Raw genomic sequence first — 16,191 nt, 5'->3', positions numbered from 1 at the left:
TCCATTGGTCAGGTCTCTTCTGTAGAGAAAAATAAGTCCCCATTGTTATCATGTTTTACCTCTGACACAGACTTTTCTTTCATTTCAGCCAACCCACGCAGCATCCTACCCGCACTGAACAGCAGTTGCTGAAGAGAGGCACTGGCTCTGAGAACCGCAGGGGCTGAAAATGGGAAGATGCCTGAGTTTCAACTGTAACCACTGTTTCATCGTGCTGTTCTTTGTCAGCTCTCTGAGCCATTTGGGCCTTGCCCAGTATGAGCACTGGCCCTATTTAGGCTACCCTGAGCAACCCCCTCCGCAATACCACGCCCCCCAGCAGCCGGCCAACGTCCCCAAGATTCAGCTGCGGCTCAGCGGGCAGAAGCGGAAGCACAATGAGGGGCGGGTGGAAGTGTTCTACAATGGGGAGTGGGGCACGGTGTGTGACGACGACTTCTCCATGCACGCCGCTCACGTGGTGTGCAGGGAGCTGGGCTACGTGGAGGCTGTGTCCTGGGTGTCGAGCTCCAAGTATGGAAAGGGAGAAGGTAAAGTCGCCCGGTCTCTGCGGCCCACCTTGTGTTTATGTTCACCCTACTTTCCTTGGCCTTCTGTGCGTGCCCACGCTGTGGTGGGGTTTCCGGTGGCAAATGATTGAAACAAAATGAAAGGGCTTGTCTACGTGAACGCTTTGTTCATGGCAAGCTGGGGTGTACATCTGCCCCGCGCGAGCCTGTTGCGCACTCCAGTACTAGGGTGGATCCTGCTGCTGTGAACTAACAGTTCTCTAGCATGCTTTAATCCGCTCCTGTTTCAAAGCAGAATATATCCAAGCACACTACAGCGTTTTTAGTGCGTGGTAGCAGGGTCCACCTGGATGCTTGGAGCATGGCAGGCTACCATGGGGTTGATTTACATCCCAGCTAGCCACGAGTTAAGTGTCAGTGGAGACAGGCCTGAGTTGAGTTTAGAGCTATTGAGAGGGGCCAGATTGAGCAACGTGGAGATGTAAAGCCCTTGATGTGTCAATGCAACAGACTGAGGATGTGGCTCAGCCCTGGCCTAAAGGAGGCCACCTCTCGGAGAAGAGGAAATGACTCAGACCCCGTTCCCAGGCTACCACCGCTGGTGTTAATGGAACTGAGATTTAGGGTACCCAGACATTTCAGATTGGGAGAGGCTGGGTGGGAGTCTTGTGGTTAAAGCATGAGACTGGAATGCAAGAGATGTGGGTTTGATTTCGGGTGCTGTCACAGACCCCCTTCTGGGACCTTTCAAGGTAGCTTCTGATGGTAGGGGGCAGGGCTTAGCAGGCCTGGAGCTAACTTCTGGTTTATAGCTTATGTTCCCAAAAGCTCATGCTTCAGGGTTTTAGCCAGCCACCTACAGGGGTCAGGAAGGGATATTTCCCCCCGAGTCTATTCAGGGGTGGTGATTGTCGTTGATCTCCTTTCTCTGTAGTATCATGGATGGCCATGGCTGGAGATGGGACTCTGGACAGGGTGGGCCAGGACACAGAGCATTCTCTCTCTCTCAGGAGCTTGGCTGGTTTGTTCTTGCTCACCTGCTCAGAGTCTAACTGATTGCCATAGGTGAGGTCAGGAAGGAATTTTCCCCTAGCTCAGTTTGGTAGTGACCGTGTGGGGAGAGGGGTTTGCTTTTCTCTGCGGTGTGTGGGTGCAGGTCACTTGCCAGGGTTATTTGGGCATCTCTCACTTAACCATTTCCCTGCCATTGCTGGGGTCTTAGGCACTGGTGCACCTCGGTTCCTCCTATTCTCTGCCTGTGGCACATCATAGTCTAGTCTCCCGGGGGTCTCAGTTTCTTTGGTCTAATTTCGGTTGTCAGGTTTAGTGTGCGGGAGCTGGGTGGCGTCGGTGGCCTGTGATATTCGGGAGGTCAGATGGCATGATCTGTTGGTCTACGACTGTACGACCTTCTTCAAGTCACTTAATCTGTGTCTCTTGTTTTCCCGTCTGTAGAATGGGGATAATGGTCCTTCCTTCTTCCCACCCTGTGCCTTGAGTCTTCAGATTGTAAGGGACTGTCTGTTACTGGTAGTAAGCGGGTGGCAGACTAAAATTTTGCTGAGGGAAGCAGTTTGTCTTGACAGGTTTCAGAGTAGCAGCCGTGTTAGTCTGTATTCGCAAAAAGAAAAGGAGTACTTGTGGCACCTTAGAGACTAACCAATTTATTTGAGCACAGGCTTCCGTGAGCTACAGCTCACTTCTGAGTGGCTTCTGGACTAGCCTGTGAGATGCCCCAGCCTGCATTTCTAATTACGTAATTAAACACAATTTATATTAATCATTCAGGAAACTAACATACTAGGTCTGGCTGGGGAAGAGTTCTCATCAGGCCGAACCTTACATGGAACTCTGTGTTTATTTTTTCTCCTCCTTGATATTACATACAGATGGCTTGGATGTAAAGTGTACTGTTACAGATGAGACATCAAACCGATCATGCTTCAAATTGGGGCTTCCAAATATGCAGTTAGTTGAGATGTAGGATGGCAAATATTGGTTTGTTATATGTAGGAATTGTTTATTAAAATCATATATGGGGTTTAATAGCTCCATAAACCTCAATAACTCTGTTTAATTGTCTTATCTACCATAAGTAAATGTTTGCCTACTGAATATTTTATAATTGATAGCATGAAACATAGAGCCAGGTTCATGCTAGATGTAACTCCATTCACTCCAGGCAGTTACACTGGGGATGAATTTGGTCCATAGTTTTTTAACACTGTTCTTTAACACTCACACCTATAAAATTACCCATAAAAAGGAAGCAGGGCTTAAAATTGACTTGAGAGAAATTTGAGACCCCAAATGTTGTCCCACATTGTGGATCTTGGCTCCCACGGTCCAGCAGGAGATTTCCAAGGGAGAGGCCGTGACACTTTAAACAAAACATTACCCTCTGATTCACTTAGAGTGAGTGCTCTTTCTCTGTGTGCTGCAGGGAGCCCATGCCATGGAGATGGGATTCACCAGGGCAATTTCTGCATTGCTGTGGGGAGGGTCTGAGCATGACTTGGTCTGGAAGAGAGAAGGAGCATGGTTGATGGATCCAGGATACGGTGAATCAACCAGCCAAATGTAAAATGCACTATGGGCTCAGGATATGTCTACATTGCAGTGTGAGCCTGGGGTTGTTAGAACTCGATTTATCAGATCCTGGGTTTAAGCTTTGGCATGAGCGTTGACATCATTGATAATCCCTGGCTAGGAATTGTTGAAGCCTGGGTTCCAATCTGGGGCTATAGCTTCTACGTGATATCATGCTGCCCCGAGTCCAACCAACTATATCCCAGACTTCCTAACGCCCACCCAAAATGTAGACACTGTAGCCCTTTGTTTATGATGCGGGGGGGGGAACTTGACTAACCACCAAACTTGACTGTCCAGAGGACAAAGGAAGTCAGCCTGTGGGATGCTTCTGGCAGACTCCTAGAGCACAAGTCTGGTGGGGCTGCATCTACGTTGAAGACGTGGGGCTTAAATCCTGGATCCCAGCTTGACTGAGGCTTGGCCCCCTCCACCTCCACGGGGTCCTGGAACCCTGGGTCAGCACAATTTGTGTGTAGCTTGAGTCTGAGTTCGAACCTTGGGCTTACATGCACTGCAATGAAACACCCACAGCGGCCCTGTGTCGTCTGACTCAGGCTCATGGGGCTATAAAAGTGCTGTGTAGACTTTGGGGTTGGGCTGGAGCCTGAACATCTACCCTGCAATTTTATAGCTCCATAAGTCCAAGTCAGCTGACATGGGTGAGCCACAGGTGTTTGGCTGTGGTGTAATCACACCCTCTGAAGCTATGGCGATGGGGGGATATATAGGAATCTAGTTAGAGAGACAGAGGAGGGAATGCAGCAGTTGCAGAGGCTGCCCTGGTGTTTTCAGTAGCAGCCGCAAAACTGGAAGAGGCGGGGGGGGATTCCTTCCATGTGACCAGCGTGAGAGCTTGCATTGCACCATGGCCATTCATGTAGGCTTGGCACAGGGCCTGGGGAAACAGCTCAGATCCCTTGTATATAACATAGTAGCAATGATGCCGAGGAGGTCCTATACATCTCACTTTTAAAGGTGTCAGAATGGATTGTTACAGCTGGGGGAGGGGGAATCTCTTTCTGATCCCCAAATGTGGAACACCCCTTCTGTGGTCTGTCACTTGGGTTAAGCATGCAGGGCTTGATTTTATTTCAGAGGCCCACAGCTCCCCTTGAAGTCCTAGGGGCTACAAATGCTCAGTGCTTCTGAGGATCAGTCCCTTCAAGACTCCAGGGATGGGCACTATATGCAGCCCAGAGTTGGGACGGTAGATTCCATGTGACGCTGTAAATGCTTTCACCCTCATCAGCTGTTGCAGGGAGAGTGTGGCCCTGGTGTTGAGATGTGGCCTGTGATTTTAGGTGTCCAAGCTGGTGATGCCTTAAAGGGGGCCTGATTTTTCAGAAAGTTGGGGCTCAGCACTGTCTGAGAGTCAAGCCTTGTTAAGGTGTTTCAACCTGGAATTCCAGGCCTCCCAAGTCATTAGGCACCCATTGAAATTTGGGCCAAAACACACATTTTAAAAAATGACACGATTCAACCAAAGCTCGGAGTTCTCTCCAAAAGGAAGTGTAATTGGGATTTGACATATTAGAGAGGATGCAAGAGGCCCTGGATATAGACAGCTGATTCATGGCATGTGCAATTGGAGGCCATGCTCTAATCAACTGAGCCAAGGGGACCAACTGACACCAGACGCTCTGAAGTGGCCGCCGTCAGGGGAAGATAGCTTTTACCACAAGGAAGTTTATGATTAAAGTCACTTTTGCCTGCCTTTCCTTCATGTGCTGCTGCAAATGGCAGAGGGGGTGGTACAGCAGAAAAAAGGATTTTGTTCCACGTTGCGAAACAGGACTATCCGCAGCGGGACACTGTGCCTGGCATCCACTCATTACGGTGGGACTCAGATACAATGTGCAGAAAGCGCAGAACTCTCTGAGCACAGCATCAGTGTGGTGTCATGTGTCTATCTGAAATGACTACGCTACATTGCTTCACGTTTTAAATTCCGCTTCAATACCGAAGGTGGGGAAGATTTTCAAAATTTGACTTGATTTTTGGATTCCCAACATGAGACGCATTTAAAGGAGCTGATTTTCAGAGGGTGGGTGCTCAGCACTGTCAGAAAATCGGGCCCCTGCAAGGTATCTCAGCTTGGGGCCCCCAACTCATTAGTCACTTTGGGAATTCTTGGCTTGTGTATCTTAATGCAGACTTAGTTGCTATTGGACATTGAAGAACAGATCCTCAAATCAGTGTAGCTCCATTAACTTCAATGGAGTGATGCTGATTTACACCATCTCAGGATCTAACCCTAAACACGTACCTTATTCAACTTAACTGTTGTGTTTCTGGTTTATAAATATCTGAGGTGGGTCCTGCACAGGCCTGGATAGACTGAATTAACTTGGCTGTTTTCTCAATTTATTTAAGTAAAGATTTTAGACCTTCCTTTGACAGGAGTTACAGTGGGGAACACGCACTTAGCAGAACTGGTGTGTCAGGCTCATTTTAGATCAATTATTACGGAATCTAGATTTACCATCTCTGCAGTTTGCCCACTGATGTCTCAGGTCTTTCTATTCTTGCCTCCTCAGGCAAAATCTGGATGGACAATGTCCACTGTACGGGCAAAGAGGTGACGCTGGCAGCATGTACCACAAACGGCTGGGGCGTCACAGACTGCAAACACACCGAAGACGTGGGAGTTGTCTGCAGTGAAAAGAGGATCCCTGGCTTCAAGTTTGACAAGTCGTTTCTCAACCAAATAGAGGTAAATGCACGTATAACTTGAAGGAACTGATCCAATGCCCATTGAAAGTCAATGGCAGGCTTCCCATGGTGTTCGGATCAGGTGCTATATCTGCCCAGGTGACGAAATTGTTGGGCTCAACCTGCAGCGTTCAGATCCGTGCTCAAACTTGCCTAGCACACTAGATCATAGAATCATGGAATATCAGGGTTGGAAGGGACCCCAGAAGGTCATCTAGTCCAACCCCCTGCTCAAAGCAGGACCAATTCCCAGTTAAATCATCCCAGCCAGGGCTTTGTCAAGCCTGACCTTAAAAACCTCTAAGGAAGGAGATTCCACCACCTCCCTAGGTAACGCATTCCAGTGCAGATGTTCAGAGCTGGCGTTTCGATTGAAGCCCATGTCACGTACTGGGTGTGAGGAAAGGATCCGATCTGGTATTTAACAGCACTGCATGATGCTTTCGTGAGTTGTCCTACGGATGGCTCTTCTCTTATCTACTTCGTCTTAACGTAGACGTGACGATATAAGCTATTGTGTTCCAGCCCCTCCTCTGTGAAATGGGGTAATGATAGTTCCTACCGCCCTTTTTCTGTCTGGTCTATCGAGACCAAAGGCCCCAGAGGCAGAGACTGTCAGCATCTAGCATAATATGGCACTGATCTCATTCGAGACATCTAGCTGCTTCTGCAATATAAATAATCGAGAACAATAACATATAGTACCTTTTCAGAATGAAGAATCACAAGGCTCTTTACAAACTATACACTGTTTACAAGAATCACCTCTATTGGTACTAAAATACAGCTGATTGCAGGGTGAAACATATTTAATGGCAAGCAACAACTCTGCATGAGTCCTACTTCCTGTCTTAAGAATAGTATACAATCCGGCTATAACAGCAAGCAAATATTCCAGGGTGTTTTCTTAGATTAATTTTTTGTCAGCAGTAAAATAAAGACACATGCTGATATTTTTAAACAAACGTTTTTAGAATTTCTGCGTAGTATATGGGAAGGTACAAACCCAGTTATTTTTCCTTGTGGATCACCTTTTACAAAAGTAAAAAATTATTGTACTTTAATAAGCATGGCAATCAAATCAGAAAGACACAACATGTGTGATAGAGTGCTTGTAAGTAGATGAATTCCTTATTTGTTAAAAACTATGAATTATTGGGTGCCGTTTTCTATAGTCGTGATCTGGCTTCTCTTTGGTTGTCTTATGGGCAAATTTGGGTACGACAGAGTTGTCCACGGACATGAGCAGATTCCAAGAGTTGTGGGTTTGAGTGGATTGACTTATAAGGCACTATTTAAAGAACTATTTATGTGCCACTTGGCTAAAGGATGATGAAAGAGGGGCTGTGATAACTCTGCAGAGTGTCTGAAGGAGTTGAGGATTATTGTTCGGAGTGCTGGGAGGAAATTTAACAAGTGTAGGCAGGACGTCCGGAAAAAGTTCTTAACTGGGAGGTTAGGCTATTCGGCCGTGGAATAGTTTCCCATGGGAAATGCTGAAATCTCTGTTGCTTGAGTCATTTTAAAACTAGATTTGACAGACTCCTTGAGAATAAACTGCCAGGACGAATCCTGTAGTGGAAAGAGGATGAGCTAGGTGAGCAAATAATTCTGTCCATCGTGGATTTCTGAGTGGCTTCAGGTTGCAAACGACTCATGATGACTCAGCGCAAAGTTGCTCTCTTTACAGTGTTTTAGTGTTTTAATATGAAATACAGAGATCACCCTTCGTCATCATTCGCCAGCAGATCCCATCCAATTACCACAGTTATATCCGAGCCTAAGTATAAGGGGGAATCCATGGTATCTGAGCCACCACAGAGTAGTTTCTGTGGCTAAGTCCTGGCTTGGCTGTGGACACATTTTACAACCTGCAACAATAGTGGATATGTGTTTGGTTTTTTTAATGCACTTTTAAAACAAGATTATTCAAAGGACTGTTGGCTGTTCAATAACTAGCAATAACCTTTTAACATTTGGTTCCTACAGACTGCTCCACTGGAGGATGGTAAATATAATTTGGATGGTGAAGAAATGTAGCACTCCCTGTTTAAGAATGCGTAGGCCATGGCCTAGTGGGTCACCACACACACTAGTTCTGTAGTAATCTCAGATCCTCCCAGCATGTGTGTGGTGTCGATGGGGTGATCTCAGCCGTTAGCAGGAAGAGGGTGCCGTTTGCATTACGGAATCAGTCACCGGAGACGCTGGTCCCGGAGCCGCAAATGTAGCGGTTGTTGTGAGTCTGTGAAGGAGGGGGAAAGCTCTCCAGGATGAAGGGGATGGTGGAAGACTTTCACCTGTGCACTCTTCAAACTGTCTGATGTTCCGAGTCACTGTCTGAGTGAATTTACGGTCCGTGACTCTTATTGCCAGGCTCATGGGTTCAGGCTGCACGTTGGGTGGCACTATGTAGTTGCCCCTGTTTGAGCAGACTGTGGGGTTTGAATCCGTGATCTTCACTGCTAAAGCCGGGGCTTCTACTGCTTGAGCTTAAGGACTTTAGCCTCCTAAGATGGCTAATGTGGAAGACTCATAAACCTCTTGTGTGGACCAGCCACTCGAGGAGGACATAGGTCCACATTCTCCTAGTATGAGTGGCAAACGCATTGACATTCACACCTGAGTGGAAAGAAAACCCCAGGCCAGAAATCTTAGCCACCCTCCGCTTTGCAGCAGAACGATAGAGAGGAAATGCATTGGTGGTAGTGTGAAAAAGGAGAAAAATACTGATGGTGGGGGTTTTTTGTTTTTGGGGTTTTTTTCTGGAGCGCTGATTCAGTGGTTAGAGCAGAGGACGGAGAGTTCTGGCTCAGCCACTAACTAGCTGTGGCCTTGGGTAAAGCCATTTAGTATCTGTGTATCTGTTTCCCTACCTGACACGACTCACCTACCTCACGGGGCTGCTGTGTAGCTTCAACTGGGGAATGCGTAAAGAGCTTTGAGACAATCTTGTGAAAGGCATCGCAGCTGTGCAAGGAATTGCTACAGTGGCTTTCTCCCATTTCCCATCACCATCCCCTTAGCAGCTTCCCATAAATGAGTAAGAAGGGAAATGAGGCCTTTCGTATCCTAACAGGGATCTCTCAGTGACCAGGTCAATGGCACCATTGTTTATAGGGGAGTATATACAAAACCCTGGAATATCAGAGATGGCTTTGGCAGATGCTCGCTTCCCCATAGCCACCTGGGAATTATCAGCACAGAGGCTGGAGGAAAACATGCATCAGTCTAGACAGAGGTCATCTCGCTTGGGGATGCTTCCGATATTAATCATAAATTCTAGAGCCCTAGTGCTTAGCTAATGGAAAAGCAGAGCGTTTGACTAATGAGTTAAACACATTGGGTTAACTTAGAGCTGGTTTGTTCCGACTTTTGTTGCTTTTGAGGCTTTAATTCATTTTATACATTCCAAGCAAAGTTTAAGCAGTTTAAATGATGCAGATGTGAGTCACTAGCAAGATCCCACAGGAGTAGGAAAAGGTGTGAAATAAAGTTAAATTCTCCACCGCCTGGCTGATCTCTGAGGCTCTCAGACCAATCACGCTAAAGGACAGTAGCAGCCCTCCTGGGACTAGCAGGGGAGCACTGGTGACTTAAGCATATTGTGTTTGCGAAGAAAGTGGAACTGATCTTTTAGGGGCCTGATCCTTCCAGGCTGAGTACCCTCAATCTGTCTAGTTTCTTATAAGACCCCATTCTGATGTCAGTAAACATTTTTATTACCATTACCAGTTGAGGCAGAGGGGGGAGAGTAAATCACCTGGGCCAAAGACCACACAGGAAATCTGTGGACTGAAAGAATTGAACCTGCATCTCCTTAATCTTGGGACAATGCGGTTACCACAAAATCATTCTTCCTCTTGTGTCAATGGAAAGTTGCCATGTCTACCTTAGTAAAGACTGCAGAATCAGCTTCTTAGTCCAGCTCTATTGCTATGACGCATGCAGCCCTTTCTTTCTATTCGAGGCTTGAACACGGTGGGATAGTTTGGATGACCCTTGTATCTAGCTGCATTTATTTATGACCTAATAATCATGGAATCATAGAATATCAGAGTTGGAAGGGACCTCAGGAGGTCATCTAGTCCAACCCTCTACTCAAAGCAGGACCAACCCCAACTAAATCATCCCAGCCAGGCCGTTGTCAAGCCTGACCTTAAAAACTTCAAAGGAAGGAGATTCCACCACCTCCCGAGGTAAAGCATTCCAGTGTTTCACCACCCTCCTAGTGAAAAAGTGTTTCCTAATATCCAACCTAAACCTCCCCCACTGCAACTTAAGACCATTACTCCTCGTTCTGTCATCTGCCACCACTGAGAATAGCCGAGCTCCATCCTCTTTGGAACCCCCCTTCAGGTAGTTGAAGGTTGATATAAAATCCCCCCTCAGTCTTCTCTTCTACAGACTAAATAACCCCAGTTCCCTCAGCCTCTCCTTGTAAGTCATGTGCCCCAGCCTCCGAATCATTTTTGTTGCCCTCCGCTGGACTCTCTCCAATTTGTCTCATCCCTTCTGTAGTGGGGGGACCAAAATTGGACGCAGTACTCCAGGTGTGGCCTCACCAGTGCCCAATAGAGGGGAATAATCACTTTCCTCGATCTGCTGGCAATGCTCCTACTACTGCAGCCCGATATGCAGTTGGCGTTCTTGGCAACAAGGGCGCACTGCTGACTCGTATCCAGCTTCTCATCCATTGTAATCCCCAGGTCCTTTTCTGCAGAACTGCTGCTGAGCCATTTGGTCCCCAGCCTGTAGCAGCGCATGGGATTCTTCCTTCCTAAGTCCAGGACTCTGCACTTGTCCTTGTTGAACCTCGTCAAATTTCTTTTGGCCCAAACCTCCAATTGGTCTAGGTCACTTGGACCCTCTCCCTACCCTTCAGCGTATCTACCTCTCCCCCCAGTTTAGTGTCATCCGCGAACTTGCTGAGGGTGCAATCCACACCATCCTCCAGATCATTATCTCTAAATCTCAAGGCACTTCACAAAGGAGGGAAATTGGGGCAAACTGAGGTATAGGGAGGTGAAGTGTCACCCAACAGATCAGTTGCAGAGCCTGCAATAGAATGCAAGATCTCCCGAGTCCCAGTTTATTGTCTTATCCGCTCGGCTGCACAGCCTCCCTGCGAAAGTGGTCTGGCTTTCACCCGGAGCTCCAAGCAGAGCTCGGCACCTCTGAAGATCAGGCCTCTCTTATTTAGGTGCCTAAATATGGATTTAGAGTCCTAAGTGTAGGCGCCTGTGCTTGAAAAGTTTGGCCTCTAATTATAGCATGAAAGGGAGATAAAAGCCTGAGTTTTGGCTGGTGCATGCGACGATCTCCTGAAACCTTTCAAAGGCAGGACAGAAAGAAGGGGTTAGTTCTCGAAATCCCTCTCCTTCCCCTGCTAGCATAGATTGATGCTATTGATTGTTGGTGCACACCAGTTGGTGTAGCTCAGTTGAAGTCAGTGGAGTTATGCCATTTTCCACCTGCTGAGAATTTGGTCCAATATTGGTATGTTCCTATCTCCTGCACATCACTTTGCGTGAACGTTGGGGCCTCCTAAATAGGATAAAAACATACTCTTGCTCCTACTGTGCACAACCAAACCCATTTTATCACATCTCTCTGAGAGGTCAGGGCATGCTGGAAGGTCCTCTCTTCTGCTGCTTTATTACAGCAGGATCACAGACCAAGGCGAAGGGTGATCGGCTATGAATTTTAAAATTCCATTCCACAGATATTTTTCAGTAACAGTTAGCTGCTAAATATCTAACCTTCTCCCCCCCGGGGCTAATCTTCACTTTATCTTGTTAGCAGCTGGTATGACATAGTTTCAAGCCAAAGGTGAGGAGATCAGAGGGTCATAAAATCCGAAACAGGGAGGTCAAGATGCCTGTGCGAATGAATGTTGAAAGTCTTTGCTTTTCCATTGCACGTCTGAGAATCTTGCACATCTTGCTCAGATTCACCAAAGGAAACGGTTGTTTTGTACACTCCCACTTTTTCACTTCTAGTGCACCTGACGCAGTCTTCTCCCACTCATCCGCTTTTTCCAGTTGGAAGGATTCTGGTAGCTTGAAATTCTTTATTAAGTAGGAGCATCACGGCCTGGTCTAGGTGAGAAAATTCCACTAGTTTAACTTCAATCACTTTTTAAACCAATGCAAACCTCCCATGTGGATGCCCTTAGTTTAGTTTAGTTTTAAACCAATTCCTAATCAATTTAAGATTAATCAAAATAAACTTGGTTTAAGCCAAAATAAGGGGCTTTAAAACTGCAGCTTTAACAAATCCAGTGCCTCTTTCTCACATAGAAAGGCCTAATTTTTTAACAACTGTGACCTTTCCTAAATGAATGCTTAGGATTCTGAGTTCTAATCTTCTGGGTTCTGAGTGCTAATCCTATGAATTATCAGATGCTGCCACTGCAAAATGTTTTAATCTAAGGCTTTGTCTACACCACGCTAAAACACCTGTGGCTAGCCTCTGTCATCTGACTTAGGCTTATAGGTTTGGGCTGCAGGGCTATAAAATTGCAGTGTAGATGTCAGGGCTCAGGCCGGAGTCTGCGCTGTGAGACTCCTTGAGGTGGGAGGGTCCCAGAGCCCTGGCCTCAGCCCAAGCCTGGATATCTACCCTGCAATTTTATAGCCCTGAAGCCCAAGCCTTGCGAGCCCAAGTCAGCTGACGTGGGCCAGCCACAGGTGTTTTTACTGCAGTGTAGGCATGTCCTCAAGGGTTATCGATTCCTGAGTTCTATTACCAGACCTGCCACTGACTCCTTATGTGACCATGGGACAGACTTTTAACCTCTCTGTGTGTTAGATTTTCCCATCTGTAATATGGGGATCATATGCCACAGCCCCCTTGGGAGATAGGTAAGAAAGATTACTTGTTTGGAAAGTGCCTTGAGATCCTCCTGGGATAAACACTTTAGAACTATGAAGTATTATTAAGATTTAATACAGAAGGCTAGATCATGAGCTGGTGTAAATCAATGTAGCTCCATTTCAGTGGGACTCAGTCAGTGGAGGTATGCAGGCTTACACCAGCTGAGGATTTGACCCAGGTTCCTAAAATCAAACAGACAAAATCTTTACACTCTTCAGAAGCAACATTATATCCCTCTAGCAAAGGTTATTTTTATTGGAAAATGTCCCTCGGGTTCCTAATCTGGAAACACTGCAAGTAAAGCATGTAGGATGAAATTTTCCAGAGATGACTGTAAAAAGCTTGGTCTGTGTGTATGATGATCAGAGAGACTTTTTTTCCATTACAGCTCTTTTCATAGTCTGAGGATTGTGTCTCTCTTCTTCCCTGCTCCTTCCGACCCCATCCTGACATGAAAGAATATACCTGCTCATTGCTGCTTTGAAGCAATAATTCTTCTCGCAGCTGAACAAAGGGAGCCTTCCCCAGAGCTTTTCAGTCACATGCATCAGTGTCCTTAAGTCCCCTTCCTTCAGCAATGTGAGGGTTCTTGTATGATGGAAAAGTGGACGGTTACAGACAGAACCTTGAGGCACAGCTGTTTAAACTGTTACCACTGGTTCATGCTGCGTGGCAAGGAGGTATTATTATAGCCCTTTGCCCGCTTCATCTGATGATCTCAAAGTGCTTTATTAATACAGCTTAATTCATCCTCACAACCCCCCAGGGAGCCCATTATCCCTCTCTTACAAATGGGGAAACCAAGACACGGGAAGGTGAAATCTTTCCTAATGCCACCTAGGAGTCCCTGTTAGAAGTGGGAATGGAACTCAGACGTACTGACTCACTGACCCCTGTCTGAACCACTAGATCCCACTCCTTCCATCACGAGAAATTTCTCTCTCTAACCCTTACAGCACTGAGATTAGTTCTCTGGGAGTGGCACTGAGGAATGGGGGAGGAAACTTTTTTTTCCATTCTCTATAAACCACCTTTCTCACTCTCAGCTCGTCTTCCTGTTCCCCTGGGAGCTCTCGCTCGTCGCTGCCACCCAGTTCCCCACCGCAGCCCATGCCATACCACTTTGGCGCCTTCCCTGATCCTCCCTGGCCATCACGCCTATCCAACCCTCCTCTTCCTCCCTACGGGTTCCCAACAAGAACCAGTAGCAGGGGAAAGCTGGTCACGGGGGTGAGCACAGCCCAGAGATGACCAAGGTTTTTGGCTGAAAACGGGACAGCATTTGCTTTGACCTGCTGTATCTCCATGTTATTTGATGCTTTAGCATTCCTCATAGTGCCCTCAAAGCCTACGTGTCCCATACGTGTCGGACAGCAGGTGTCTATGTCTACACTTAAAACGTAACAGCGGCACAGCTGTGTCACTGTAGCGCTTCAGTGTAGACACTCACTACGGTGACAGGAGGGGTTCTCGTCACTTGAGATAATCCACCTCCTTTAGAGGCGATACCTAGTTTGATGGAACAATTCTTCTGTCGACCTAGCGCTGTCTACACCGGGAGTTTAGACCAGCGTAGCTACATCTCTCCAGGGGTGTGGATTTCACAACCCTGACAGACATAGCTATTATGAAGAGAGTTTTCAGTGTAGACCAGCCCTGAGCGGAGCTCCTTTTGAAGCTGGACATTTCTACTGGGGATTGGGAGAAATTTGTTACTATCTATGGGTAAGAACTCTAATCATCTCAACAAAGCGTATACACCCCCTGTCACAGACCCACTGCTGCTGACGTTGTGTCCCCAGTATTGCATTCATGGCTTGGTGAATCCAGGCCCCTCACTGTAAGCCAAGTGGTGAACTCTTGACACCCACTGGTACAGCAGTTGCCTCAGCTGTCCTGTTACTTTCAGTAGGGTTTGTGATCTGGTCCTTTGGGAAGACTCATTGTCAGGCAACAAATGGGTTAAGAGAGAGACAGGCTGAAATGTCACAACCAAGAGTTAGTGATGGAAGATCTGCAATGAATGGCGAGACACCAGGCTAGAAAGAACAGATTTATCTTAGGGCAAATTTTCAACCATTCCAAAAAACCTCTTCATTCCTGCCAGATATTTTCTGTGGTCATGGCATGATTTACCCTTGAGATTTGTTCAAAGGATCATTTCTTGGGGGTGATCCTAAAAATGCACATACCAGAGCAGCCCCATGAATGTGCTGCTGGCTTGTGAGAATTAGCCTGCTGCCTCTTCTCCTTGGCTGTGCAAATACTCGGCTTTCCAGCGTTAGGAAGGGAGTGTTTGCTCAGCTCTACTGGGAAGTTTAAATTACAGTGAGTGAATATTACAGAGGGAAATTTTCTCTCCTGGAAAAAAAAAAAAGTGCGTAGTCTAAATACCCAGACAGCGTCTCATTGATGTTACGAGAGCAGGGACCTGTGGCTTGGGCTTGTTTGCTAATACCTCTTTGCCTCTGTGAACCTTAAAAGGGAAAGGCAGGTAAATCTTTCACTGCTGAGAGTAGTCCCCTCTCTCCACTTCATCACTCTTACCTGTGTGTAATAGTAAGCAGCATGCCACTAAGGGGTTAAAAAGCAACAGTCTTGGAGTGGAAACATGGCAGGTGTGTGGCTAACCAAATTCTAATAGGGTTTCTGCATGTGAATGGAAAGGGAGCACAGAAGGAGTAGTGTGGAGTGCTTGTCAATGCTGAGCTTAGTGAGTGAAAAGACAGGCAAATTGAATTTGCGAATCTATTTACTGCAGTCTTTACATGTGTACTTACATGGATATGGCTATACGTACATACACATTATAGAATACACATGGCCAAATTCATCCCTGGTGTAACTCCATTGTCTTCAGGGAGGTGGGTTTATCTCATTACGTTGTATCCACGTTTTAGAACTTAATCTGGATTCCATTTTTTAAACTCCAGATAAAGCTTGAAGCTGTGTTCTCTCTGATCCACATTAGTGGCCAGATTTATAGCTTGGAACTAACCATGATTGTGGAGCGTATAACTGAGGCTATTTGTAGTGGCATGGCTTCTAGACAGACAATAAGATTGATCGGATGCTTCTAAGGCCCTGCTAGCCGTAACCAGGGTGAGTGCCGGGGGAAAAAGTAAATCAGGTTGTTCTTGGGGGGGTCAGTGTATGTCTATGAATACACTTGTGAATTGATCATTGGATTTCCTTGGGAGCATATAAGAAAGGAACAATAAGTGTTATAAATACATACTCTGAGTAGCAATAATAGCTACTCTGGAAAATGTAAGGCATAGCAATTTTAGCTCCTTTCACCCAAGGATCTCCAAGCACTTTATAACCATTTAATTCAACTTTTCAATGCCCCTTTGTCCTAGATGCCCATTTTGCAGATGGTGTAAAGAAGCAAGAAAGGCTAAGGACCGGATTTTTCAGTGAATCGCTCAAAAACCACAGTAATGGAGGGGAAGCATTTGGAATAGAACCCAACAGTCCTGACTCCCTGCCCCTAGAC

At 46.5% G+C, this 16,191-nt stretch overlaps 1 protein-coding gene across 3 annotated transcripts in view; it reads left to right on the top strand.

The window, feature by feature from the left end:
• LOXL2 (lysyl oxidase like 2) overlaps positions 1–16,191 on the top strand; it is a 99,085-nt gene that overhangs the window by 19,596 nt on the left and 63,298 nt on the right. For all 3 annotated transcript variants that reach the window (XM_084615308.1, XM_084615306.1, XM_084615307.1), the window contains 2 exons: positions 89–530; positions 5,639–5,814. In XM_084615308.1, the coding sequence (XP_084471434.1) occupies positions 170–530; positions 5,639–5,814 (537 nt within the window). In that variant the 5' untranslated portion in view covers positions 89–169. The remainder of the gene's footprint in view (positions 1–88; positions 531–5,638; positions 5,815–16,191) is intronic.

This window comes from Lepidochelys olivacea, assembly GCF_965140295.1.
Source record: "Lepidochelys olivacea isolate rLepOli2 genome assembly, chromosome: 26".
NCBI classification, from domain to species: Eukaryota; Metazoa; Chordata; order Testudines; family Cheloniidae; genus Lepidochelys; species Lepidochelys olivacea.
Note: the sequence above shows the minus strand (reverse complement) of the source record. Positions and strands in the feature narration are given on the sequence as shown.